The 13100-nt window shown below is 36.4% G+C and overlaps 1 protein-coding gene across 5 annotated transcripts in view; it reads left to right on the top strand.

Annotated features, from left to right (window-relative positions):
- The window catches only part of LOC106878518 (solute carrier organic anion transporter family member 4C1), a 71467-nt gene extending 58930 nt beyond the window's left edge, over nucleotides 1-12537 (top strand). For all 5 annotated transcript variants that reach the window (XM_014927745.3, XM_014927746.3, XM_089351572.1 and 2 more), the window contains exons 7-12: nucleotides 2239-2487; nucleotides 3823-4015; nucleotides 5231-5411; nucleotides 6745-6911; nucleotides 8853-8917; nucleotides 12019-12537. In XM_014927745.3, the coding sequence (XP_014783231.2) occupies nucleotides 2239-2487; nucleotides 3823-4015; nucleotides 5231-5411; nucleotides 6745-6911; nucleotides 8853-8917; nucleotides 12019-12320 (1157 nt within the window). In that variant the 3' untranslated portion in view covers nucleotides 12321-12537. The remainder of the gene's footprint in view (nucleotides 1-2238; nucleotides 2488-3822; nucleotides 4016-5230; nucleotides 5412-6744; nucleotides 6912-8852; nucleotides 8918-12018) is intronic.
- The last annotated feature ends 563 nt before the right edge of the window (nucleotides 12538-13100 follow it).

Here is a 13100-nt window from a genome sequence, read left to right as displayed (position 1 = left end):
ACGAGCCGTTTTAACGTTGCGTCCTGCCCGAAGCTCGTCGAAACGCCGGTGTTAAAACGTGGGTAGCTGAAGAAGTAGAATGTTCTCTATGTGGCTCGTGTGTTCTCGTCTACGTTTGTGTGCAATGTCCTGTACCCAGATATGCACCTATACATACAGGTGGATGTCGGTATGCACATACCTGTACGTATATATGCATATACTCATTTACTTTTGTTTATATATATATATATATATATTGACAGAATGAGCTAAAAAATCCAAGGCAGTAAGTAGATTTCATAACATTTACCAGAATATATATATATATATATATATATATATATATATATATATATATATATATATATATAAATTTGTTTGATTAAAAGATTAAAGTTGGTACAGTGAAAGATTGGCAGAATTGGTAGAGCCGCAGAGCCTTGTGGCATTTGTTTTGGCTCTTTGCATTCTGAGTTCAAATCCTTTTGAGCTCAACTTCTACCTTTCATTATCATTGGTCAAGTACTGGAATCGATATAATCATCTGATTAGGAATTATTAGCGAGGGTGGGATGGGGGGGGGGGGGAACTAAAGATAAAGAAAATTAAAAACTGGAAGAAATATTGCATTATAATTAATTCTTAATTAATCAGTAATCACCTTAATTTTTCCATTTCAAAAATATCAACATTATTGTGAGTAGTTGATTAAAGGGAGACAATTCAAAATCTGAAAAACTAAGATTTCCAATACAAAATGCAGGAAAAAAGATAAAGAAACCTGAGGTTATTAAATTATTATTATTATTATCATTATCATTATTATTATAATCATCATCATCAGTTCTGATTCATTATGATCTGAGTTCAAATTCTGCTGAGGTCTGAAATTTTGTTTTGGAAATCATTTATGAAATGTAAATAAAAAAAAATACAGAAAAACAAATAAAATTAAGTCATTATTATTAACTTATTATTAGTTCTGACTCATATTGGTAATTTTTCAGATTAACACCCGCATGAGTTTCACCAGTGAGTTAGGGCTAGGGTTTTAGGGGTTAGGGTTTAGGGTTAGGTTTAGGGTTTTAGGGTTAGGTAATCATGTGGGTGTTAATCTGAAAAATTACCCTCATATTTTGTATTGAGAATCATTTACAAGATGTAAAAATAATAAATAAATAAATTAATTAATTAATTAAATAGAATTAAGAAATTAATTAGTGTGCAGCAGAAGTAATGCCCTTTTTTATCTTTATTAACTTTTATAGTTTATAAATGTTTATTAAGTAATTTTTTTTATTGAACACAAATTTATTGCATTACTTAAAGAAACGGACAATAAACCAATGAAAAAAATCGCAAAAGTTTCTGGAAATGAAAAAGAATCTCAATTAGAACCTAAAAAAACTCAAATAGAAATGGGTCTGTCCTGGATAGGACGATTGTTACTGTTGTTTAACCCCAGGAAACATCATTTCCAGCTGGCTATGTGACAAAATATCTGTTTTGCCACCTAGCCAAGCAGTTACTCTGTGCTGATAATAATAATAATAAACCAGAAATTGGTCTGCAGATGTTGCTTTGTGCTGGATGGAAGTGCTGGACTCCCTATTCAAAAATATAAGGACACAGATATTGAGTCGCACAGCTAGCTGGAAACGAAGTTTCCTGGGGCTATAGAACAGTAACAATTGTCCCATTCCAGGACAGCCACATTATGTTGACAAATAGCCTTTACTTTAAATCCCCCTTATTAATCTTAAGTCTGGTACTTATTCTATCTTGTTTGCCAAACCATTTGTCAAGTGGTAGGGAGAAAGGAGAAACACAACATGAACACACACACACACACACACACAGGCTTCCTCACAGTCTCCATTTACCAAATTCTCTCATGCAGCATTGAACCTGGAGTAAAGAATACTTCTACAGTACTTGTACAGGAAGACACGAACACACAATCACACATACACACACACACATACATACATATGATGGTCTTTGAATTTCTGTTTACCAAATCCACTATATTTGATGCATGGGTATATCACATGTACCCCAATTTGAATAACATATATTAGGCAGAAAAGTTTATAATGCATTAAAATAATATAGGTCCAACTTCACATATAGGGTCCGTGATAATTTTAGGAAATAACTGCTTCTTATATGTCATTGAATATGGTCGTAACGTTTTGCATAAATTCTTCCGTAGATAAATATTGTTATATATTTTCATAAAATGTGTCATTTTAGTTACTAAGCATATTCGATTGAATCGAGAATCTCAAGTTCACCAAACAAAAAAGAAAGGTACTCCAGACCCTGCAGCATCAGAAAATATTCTTCAGATTGTCTGGAATCTCTTTAAGAACCCTGTATTTATGTTTGTCTCCCTGGCATCAGGATCTGAAGGGATCATAGTTGCTGGATTATCAACATATTTGCCAAAATTTTTTGAAAATCAGTTTGGTTCAACACCTACATGGGCAGCACTCCTTTCAGGTATTAATATATGTTTTCTGCTGGTATTTCTTCATTATCATTGTTTTAATGTCCACTTTTCGAGAACTACGTTAAGGGAACACATGTCTGTGGAGTGCTCAGCCACTTGCACGTTAATTTCACGAGCAGGCTGTTCCATTGATTGGATCAACTGGAACCCTCGACATCGTAAGCGACGGAGTGCCAACAACATATATATATATATATATATACACACACACACACACACACACACACACACACACATACACACACACACACACACACACATACACACACACACACACACACACACACACACACACACACACACACACACACACATATATATATACATACACACACACACACACACACACAGAATGGGCTTCTTTCAGTTTTTGTCTACCAAATTCACTCAGAAAGGCTTTGGTTGGCCCAAGACTATGGTTGAGAAGGGAGCTTCTTACCACACAGCCTTTCATGAAATATATAAAGTGATCTTTAATACTCGTAACTTAATAGAGAATCTAATGAAAGCAGGTATAAAAACGCTTTTCATTATTGATTATGCATAACCATCAGAATTAAGATTTAACATGGTTAATTTTTTTTTTTAATTCACGAAAACTCTTCAAAATATCCATAAGTTTTATAAAAGACAATTATAATTTCAACAAGTTTTTCTTCCATGTTATCATTAATGGCCTGTTAAGGAATCACACCAAAATACTAAAACAGGTCAGTTAAGGAAAAATTTGTTATATTTATAGGCGCAGGAGTGGCTGTGTGGTAAATAGCTTGCTTACCAACTACATGGTTCCGGGTTCAGTCCCACTGCATGGCACCTTGGGCAAGTGTCTTCTACTATAGCCTCGGGCCGACCAAAGCCTTGTGAGTGGATTTGGTTGACAGAAACTGAAAGAAACCCATCGTATATATGTATATATATATATATATATATATATATGTATGTGTATTTGTGTTTTCCCCCCCACCATCGCTTGACAACCGATGCTGGTGTGTTTACGTCCCCGTAATTTAGCTGTTCGGCAAAAGAGACCGATAGAATAAGTACTAGGCTTACAAAGAATAAGTCCTGGGGTCGATTTTCTCGACTAAAGGTGGTGCTCCAGCATGGCCACAGTCAAATGACTGAAACGAGTAAAAGAGAGTAAAAGAAAAAGAGAGGAAAGAAGTTTTGAGTAATCTTCTCATAATTTTGTCTTCTATTTTTCTGGGTTTTTTCTTTTTTTTCCGTTTGTTCTTTTTTATTGTTCATTTAATATAATGTCTAGGATAACATGCTTATAACCTTATATGTAACTAACAAATTAAAATTTTATCTTTTTAAAGGTTTACTTGCTGTTCCTTCTGCTGCTGGTGGACAGATTCTTGGTGGTTACCTTTGTAAGAGATTTCGTCTTAAAGTAGGTGAACAGGGAAAACTTTGCCTATTTACACTAACAATTGGACTTCTAGGTATGGGAATATTCTGGGCTCATTGTGATGAGATTCCCTTTGCCGGAATTACACAGGACTACAATAAGTAAGTATGAATTTGTTAGAAAATAATAAACTATTCTATTCATTCATTTCATTTGTGCCCTTTTAAAGCCTAGCAAGGCTCATGGGCCCAGTTTCCCGGTTTCTATGGCATATGTGTTCCCCACCAGCTGGACGGGATGCCAGTCCATCACAGCGTTACTCAAGAAACAGGAAGAAACAGGAAGAAAGAGTACAACAGGGGTCACCACCACATCCTGTCGGAGCCTTGTAGAGCTTTAGGTGTTTTCGCTCAATAAACACGCACAATGCCTGGTCTGGGAATTGGGACCGCGATCCTCTGACCGCAAGTTCGCTGCCCTAACCACTGGGCCATTGTGCCTCCAAGCTATTTTATAAAAGAGTATAATTCAATAAGTAATACAAATATATAACATATGGTATAATTATAAACTGGGCAAATTTTTAGCCATTTCTCCGCAGACTGAAAAAATGAACAACCTAAATCGATTTTCGAGCCTTATTGGGCTCTCATCAGAGGTGTCCACATCATTCTGACAGTCTCCAGAGAAACAAGCAGCCAAACAGTTTATATACTCAACAAATGCAGCAGTTACTCTATGAAGGAGTCCCTAATTTGCATACCGAAAGTGTTAAACACTTTATAAATACCAGCAGCCTGTCAATAGGGATCTTAGTCCACATAGTATCAAGGTATGATATAACGAATATGTAACATATGGTATAATTATAAACAAGGCAAATTTGTAGCCATTTCTCCACAGACTGAAAAAAGATGAGCAGCGTTAATTTATTTTTGAACCTTATTGGGTTCTCATTAGAGGCATCTACATCACTCAGACAGTCTTCAGCTATGTTTATACCCTTATCATTCTCTCTTAATAATGTGCACTCAACTGTTTACAATTTTCTCCAACTTTTGGGTAATATAACCAATGTTATTAACTCCCTGGCTGTGTATCATTAATGTCAGTTGGAATCAGTAGAATACTACTCAAAATACTTTGTGGAATTTTGTCACATTCCTTTCTGCTGATTATTCGAAACCTGCTGGGATTGATTTTGCCTTTGGCCAAGAATCAGTAGAATCATTAACTCAGATCAAGCCTGTCTTTTGTTCTTCCTGGGTCTGTAAAATCAACTATTTGTGAGAATTGATTCAACTCTGTCCTACAAAAATTTATTGCTTTGAGCTTAAATTAGAAATCATTATTGTAGTTTTTATTTTGTTTTGCAGCTCAAATACAAAGCCATTTTCAAGCAATGTGAGCTTTGGTTTAAAGTCAAGTCTTAAGGTGAAATGTAATTCAGAATGTTCCTGTACTACTACTGTGTACCAACCAGTATGTGGGGCAGATGACATACAGTATTTCTCACCTTGCTTTGCTGGTTGTGCTTCATTTAATAATGAAAGTCGAGTAAGTAGAATCTTAATTATATTTTATTAAAGCAAAATGAGAATAAAGCTTAAACAAGGTGTAAAATGCCATATTCCTCTTAAGTTTAAGTTGGTCACACTTGGGAGTCCAACCAGAGCATGTAATGATGGCTGCTTCTGGTGGAACCTTATGGAGGAGGTGACTCGGGACTCTAGTCCATGACCCTCGCCGGAATAGAGGGTGGAGAAAAGGAATGGATGAAATAGTATTGACAATGTGGGTATTCTCAGTTAAAATCATTCTGTTTTCTAATTGATGTAAATTATTCCCTTGCAATGATAAGATATTTATTTGAAAAATAATCTAGTAAATAACATTTTCTGTTTTTGGTGTCCAGAGACAAAAAGAAACACTAACTCCTTCTAATGTGGCAACTCAAAGATGAAGAAGCTACAATAAAATAAAAAGCTTTCAAAATGAGTATCAACAACTACTCGAAACTTTTATACAAGTATCAGCATCATCATAATCGTTTAATGTCCATTTTCCATGCTGGCATGGGTTGGACGGTTTGACTGGGGACTGGCAAGTCAGGGGGCCGCACCAGGCACCAATCTGATCTGGTAATGTGTCTACAGTTGCATGCCTTTCCTAATGCCAACCACTCTGAGAGTGTAGTGGATGCTTTTTACATGCCACCAGCATGGGAGCCAGTCAGGTGGCACACCATCACAGGAGCCAGTTGGGGTGATAGGGCTGGATTTGACCACATTAAGATGTGCTTTTTACATGCCACCAGCATGGGGAGCCAGTCAGGCAGCTCTGGCAATGACCCATGCATGAATGGTGCTTATATTTTGGGGAATTTTTTTTTATCATTTTGAGAAGTAAATGAAGCAGCCATGACCATTTATCTTAGAAGTTTGTAGGAGTGGATACTATCCTCAAACCAAATACCCAACCTAAATTCTTGCAGAATAGTTAATTTCATTAAAGGTCACTTTATGACTAGGTGGTGGCGCTGCTGAACTTGGTTATGATTTAAGTTTATCACCCAAGAAAAAAGTGTGAAAAAATTCAGAACTTATACTGCAAAGTCTTTCATCTTACACCGTTAGAATTCTGCTAGCCTGCTGATCTGTATACTAGTATTTTATGTCAACTGTAAGAGGATACAAGGCAAAGCTAACCTAAGCAGGACTTGAACCCAGAGTACAGATATAGTAATAACTTACCAACAAACTTTTTCTTGTTATCCTTATCTCACTCTTTAAATTAATATATGATTGCATTTCTATTTAAATTTATTAGTGCTCAAACATGTTCATAAGTATGTATAAATGTTTAAAACAAACTTCATTTATTTTTATAGACATATTTCAATTGCTCCTGTGTTACTAACTTAAAAATGAATACAGCATCAGAAGGAAGGTGTCCTGAAAACAGATGCACTAATTATTATTTGACTGTTACGATTATCTTCCTGTTGATACTGTTAACCTTTATAGCCCAGACGCCAATGGTTTCTATCCTTCTAAGGTAAATTGTCTTAATAACCATATTTTCATGAAATATCTAAAGTAATCTTTAATACTTATAGCTTAACACACAAGGCGTGATCGGCCACAATTGTGGCCATGAATCACAGTTTGACAGGCCACGATCGTGGCCCAGATAGATGCATTTAATTTATGGGCATTTGTTGGGGTCTAATGTCACTCAAACTCTCTGATACCTCCCAGAATGCAAGAGGACTAATAGTTCAACTAATGACTTTTCAGATGATGTAAAACTTGCCACCATTATATACTAAGAAGATATTTTAACTATTTTTTGTTTTTTTATGTGTGCATGGTAGTCTCATTTTCATAAAATGTGTTCAGCAGTCCATGCTATGTAAGTGCAAATCCCAGCGCTTTATGTATTAACAGTGAATCCAATGAAAACAGGTATGAAAATACTTTCAGTTATTGGTTATGCATAACCGCCAGAATTAGGATTTAACATGGTTAATTTTTTTTTTTAATTCACAACTACTCAAAATATCCCTAACAAGTTTTATAAAACAATTAAAATTTTAACAAGTTTTTCTTTCGTGCTATCAATAATGTCTATTAAGGGGCCGCACCAAAAACGTAAAACACAAGTCAGTTGAAGAAAATTTATATTTATAGAGGGAAGACTGTCAAGGGACACATGCATCCCTAGTAGCTTCAGTGAAGAATCAATGCTTTATGGGTTCAAATATTTCTCAGACCTATTTGAACTGGTGTTAGGTTTGTATCCTTTCTGTCACAGCTTCACATATCTACTCTTATGATTGTGGTATATGTTGACTTTACAAAGATCATGATAAAGTTGACCATTAAATATGTCCTGCGCTATATAATCTCAGAAGCTGGAAAATTAGAGTTGCTGCATGGCACTTCAAGAGACAGTCAAGATGCTGTAGCTTGTGGTGTTCTTATAAAGGTTGCATTCATTCCAATTGGAGTATTTCTTGGAAATTCTTTCCGGAAGTATGGCAAGGAGCCAAATCCAGCTGCCACACATATGGCCTTCCAGCAGCAAACTTGTATGGTCAGGATTTGATCACTCTCCATCAGCTTCACATAGTAGCCGTTGAATTGAGCTTAAGGCCCTGTACAAATATGTGGGCTGGCGGGACGTCGTACTCACTGGAGACACACTCGAAGATCATCACAGCTTGAAGGAACTTGGTTTTCATGATGCCCCTGTCACGTCTTACAGCCTTTACATTTTTCACAGTGCATTGAGCATTTTGATACCCTGTGCGATTCTTTTACAACATTCAGGCAGCTTCTCATCGACTGTGTCAGCTGACTTTTTCTCAACTACAACTTTAAACCTTTATGCTCTGCAACGCCGCTGACTGTTTGCCAATACATCAAACTGTTCTCGAAAAAGAGAATACATAAAATTGTCAAATTTAACCCGAACACTGTGTGTGTATTTGTGTGTAATATTAGATAACAAAGCCAAGGCTGTGAGGAGTTTTCAGGACATTTATAAGGAAAATAGTTGTAAGATTATATCTATATTTTCTTCTCTCCTTGTTTCTTTCTGTATTCTTTTCCGTTGAAGAGCGTAGGTTCGAAACGTTAAAGACTTTCTCTATTCTCGAGCGTTAAACTAATACATCCATTTGTTGTTTACACCACCTGTCTTTGTATGTCGTTTTTTCGTGAATTCTCCTATATCTATATCTATTTCCTTATAAATGTCCCGAAAACTCCTCGCAGTCCTGGCTTTGTTATCTCATTTTGTCTAATATATATATATGCTAATACAAGAGCCACATTAGACTCCTCACTCATATCACTATCGAACCACGAGTTTAACTATGGCCTGACCATAGAACTTACTTTGCGTTACTTCCCACTCTTTAGGTCTTCTAGATACCAATACTTCTCATACATATACGCATACATATAAAACAAAATATCCATTTACTTGTAGATGTATTCCAGATGATCATCGGTCGTATGGATTAGGAATAAGCAGTGCAATTGGACGCATAACTGGTAAAAGCATCTTTTCAATTTCAACTTGTATATTTGTTATTCAATCTCAATAGATTTTCCCTGCTTATCAAAAACAAATATTTATTCTTGCAAATAAGGAAATCCTTATCACCTCTCTAGCGTTACTGACTCAAGTTTTCATCTGATCTGATAGGAATGTATACTCTTACATTTTCTGGAAGGCAGACGCTCCATCTGAAGGAACACTCTGTATTGAGTGCTCGATCTGCTGTGATCGATGATGCACTGGCATGTGCTAAAGCAATGGAATCTATAGGCTTTCTAAATGGCTAAGAAATTCGTCACCTCCTCCACCTCCAGCTCATCACTTTGATAAAGCACCAGTTTGAGCAATTTAGGGTGCTTCCATTTAGACTGGAGGCGCAATGGCCCAGTGGTTAGGGCAGCGGATTCGCGGTCATAGATCGCAGTTTCGATTCCCAGACCGGGCGTTGTGAGTGTTTATTGAGCGAAAACACTTAAAGCTCCACGCGGCTCCGGCAGGGGATGGTGGCGAACCCCGCTGTACTCTTTCACCACAAACTTTCTCTCACTCTTACTTCCTGTTTGTGTTGCGCCTGTAATTCAAAGGGTCAGCCTTGTCACACTCTGTGTCACGCTGAATATCCCCGAGAACTACGTTAAGGGTACACGTGTCTGTGGAGTGCTCAGCCACTTGCACGTTAATTTCACGAGCAGGCTGTTCCGTTGATCGGATCAACTGGAACCCTCGACGTCGTAAGCGACGGAGTGCCATTTAGACTATTATCAGTCACTTACAGTTCTCTACAGGCGTAGCAATAAGACCTGCGCTACGTCAACTCTTCCGTTCTACAGCCGATTTGTTTACGGCAAGAGTCAGGACGTTTTAAAGGTAAGTTTGCTTTTCATTCTTTCTGGGTGGACAAAATAAAGTACCAGCCATGAACTAAAGTCGATGTAATTGCTATAACTCTTCCCATCATAACTGCTGCTCTTGTACCATAATTTGAATCATTAAGTTGGTGTGCTCGAAGAATCGATGGATCGTTGAAAAAAATAAATGGCAGTATTTTTTCGACACATTATATTTTTAGTTGGCTTTCTTGATAGCTCTCCTCGATACAACCATTCTTGGTGAAAAGGTAGAGCAGGTGACTAAATACATTTCCATAGTTTTTCTGTTTTCGCTTTCAAGTTTTGCCAAAGACTAATTTGGTTGTTCTTTTCATCACACTTGAGTGAATGCAATATATGGATATCAAGCCAACGAGTGATTTTCGAGAAAGAGAGAGAGAGAGAGAGAGAGCAGCACATTTCATTGCCCTCAAAACACATTTAAATGTCTTGAAGAAAAGACGCATTTAATCTTGTAGCCTTAGATGTACGACAGCTTAGTTACTATTCGAAAATTTTTGATCATGATCATATCTGACCTGGGTTAAGCAATAACAAGATGGCTATTGATCTATCTTCTGAATCGCTCATCTACTAGAATTAGCTTTGTATCTAGAAGAGAGTAAAATGTTCACAGCTCCAAGACGTATTTTACACTACCAGATTCTCATCCTGCGCTTGGCTGATTTTAGAAATTCTTGAAATTAAAACGTAGTATGTGAACTCAATGTTAAACATTTGTTTCTTAGAAAATTACTATTTTTAAATCTCACAATGAGAGATATTCATCTGTGCTGATGAAGGGAAATAACCCGGAAATCGCGATACACAGATATTGTTTTGAGCTGAGTGGGTGTGCTAGATTCCCTTGTTCGAAAATATAAGGACACAGATCGTGTCGTATAGCCAGCTGGAGACGATGTCTCGTGGGGCTAAATTACAGCAACATTTGTCCTAAACCAGGACAGCCATGTTATGTTGGCAAACATCTTTACTCCAGATTTGTTTCTATTTTACTTTAGTTTTATTACAAATATTTAATATTCCTTTTCCGTTCCAAAGCATTTTCATAAGTTTGTTCGAAACGTCCATGCTTGTTTTCCAGCATTTAGTTATCCCTTGTGTTGTATGTTCAGTGTAATCTAAAGCTTTCCTCTCATAAATCCCAAGTGACTATGGTTCTATAAAAAATAGAAAGGAAATATGTATCCTATAGGATGCGTTGACGCCAGGGATATATGTTTTGTGTATCACATGCAATATACATCACAGGCAGTGCGTGAAGACGAGAGTTAATTTATCCATTGCTATAAATTCAAACTGTTACTTTATGTAAAAAAAAAAAAATTTGCAGTATACGATAACAAAAATAAAGAAAAAATCGAGAAAGGAAAGCGTATAACATGACTTAAATGTAAATCTCATGATACATAGAATGCTTCGTGGTATTTATTCCGGTCTCTGCGGTTTGAGTTCAAATCCTGTTAATATTAGTTTTGCCTTTCATCATTTCGGAATCGATAAAAAAGTACCACTTCAAAGCGGAAGATTGATGGTGATATTGTTAGGGTGTCGGGTGAGAAAGCTTATAGTATCTACTCTGGCGCTTTGCATTCTGACCATAATCCTTGCGAGACACTGGTGCCTAGTTCTGTCGGCCCAAGTGGTGGCGGGGAGAAGGGAGACTTGTATGCAATTGGGGGACTGCCAGTCTTCTTCAATAACTTTTGCCAAAACCTTACTATTCATAAAGTCTACCGACGAAGGCCCTATGAATGAATTTGTAATGTACATCAACGACAAACCACGGGTTGCGATTCTTAACGGAGTAACATACTCAATTTGAAAAGCAAAAAAACAAAAACAGAAACGATAGAACAAATAGACGGCATCCTTCAAAATTACATCAGTTTCATTTACTTCACCTTTTTAGATAAATATATCATCGATCTTTTCTACGTAAGACATAAGGCCTAACATCTTATGGGAAGGGTTAGCCGTTTACATCGATCCTAGGGCTCAGCTGGTACTCATTTCAACGACTTCCGAAAGGATGAAAGGTAAAGTCTACCTCAGCGGAATTTGAACTAAGAACATAAAGACGGACAAAATACTTCTAAGGATTTTAACCGGCGTATGCAACCTACTTTTCGATTCATAATAATTTTTTAAACTGTTTTTTATAAGTACCATGTTGTTTCAGCATTTAAAATTATTCTTTTCAGGTACATTCCCAGGTCCAATATTGTTTGGAGTCGCCATTGACCAAGCTTGTAAAGTGTGGAAAGATTCTTGTTCTGAGGGTGACACATCTTGTTGGATTTACCAAAAGGAAACATTATCTCGTAATTTCTTCTTGCTAACTGTCATCGTACGTTTATTTACCGTTCTGTTTCTTGTCATTGCGAAATGCGTTTATAAGCCACCTACTTGTGCAACAAAAATAAACCTTGAACACGAAATTACAGTTAATGTAATCCCTGTCGACAAAAGCTACGATAATGAAGCCTTCTCTTCACATCTTTGAGATAATTTCTTTGATTCGCCTTCCATTCCAACAACATTATACATAAATGCAATTTTGTACATAAGCGTGCTGTAATAATTTGACTCGTAATATATTCATATTCTATTTTTGTTATTCTCAATTATAAAACAAAAAATATTTTTTATTAAAGATTTCTATTTTTTGTAAATATTGATTTTCTGATATAAAACACTGTATAAAATGATTTTCTCAAATATTTAACGTGTTGAGGACAACCATTCTTGATGAACAGGTAGAGCAGGTGACTAAATACTTTTCCATAGTTTTTTTCTGTTTTCGCTTCCGAGTCTCGCCGGAGACTAATTTGGTTGTTCTTTTCATCACGAGGGATTTTAGAGAGAGAGAGAGAGAGAGAGAGAGAGAGAGAGAGCAGCAAATTTCATTTCCCCCAAATCACATTTTAATGTCTTGAAGAAAAGGCACATTTAATCTTGTAGCCTTAGATGTACGACAGCTTAGTTACTATTCGAAAACTTTTGATCATGATCATATCTGACCTGGGTTAAGCAATAACAAGATGGCTATTGATCTATCTTCTGAATCGCTCATCTACTAGAATTGGCTTTGTATCTAGAGGAGAGTTAAAAAGTCGATATTAAATATATTTGGAGAGCATTATATAACAAGAAGTCAATGCTATTCGAAATTAGTTGGGCCCACATATTTAATATGAAAACAAAACTATAATACGTGTGTGTTCGGCTTCGTTTATGCGTATACGCACACTCATACATGCCTTTATATATATATATATATATA

This window comes from Octopus bimaculoides, chromosome 4 (genome assembly GCF_046866305.1).
Source record: "Octopus bimaculoides isolate indiv1 chromosome 4, ASM4686630v1, whole genome shotgun sequence".
In the NCBI taxonomy this organism is placed as follows: domain Eukaryota; kingdom Metazoa; phylum Mollusca; class Cephalopoda; order Octopoda; family Octopodidae; genus Octopus; species Octopus bimaculoides.
Note: the sequence above shows the minus strand (reverse complement) of the source record. Positions and strands in the feature narration are given on the sequence as shown.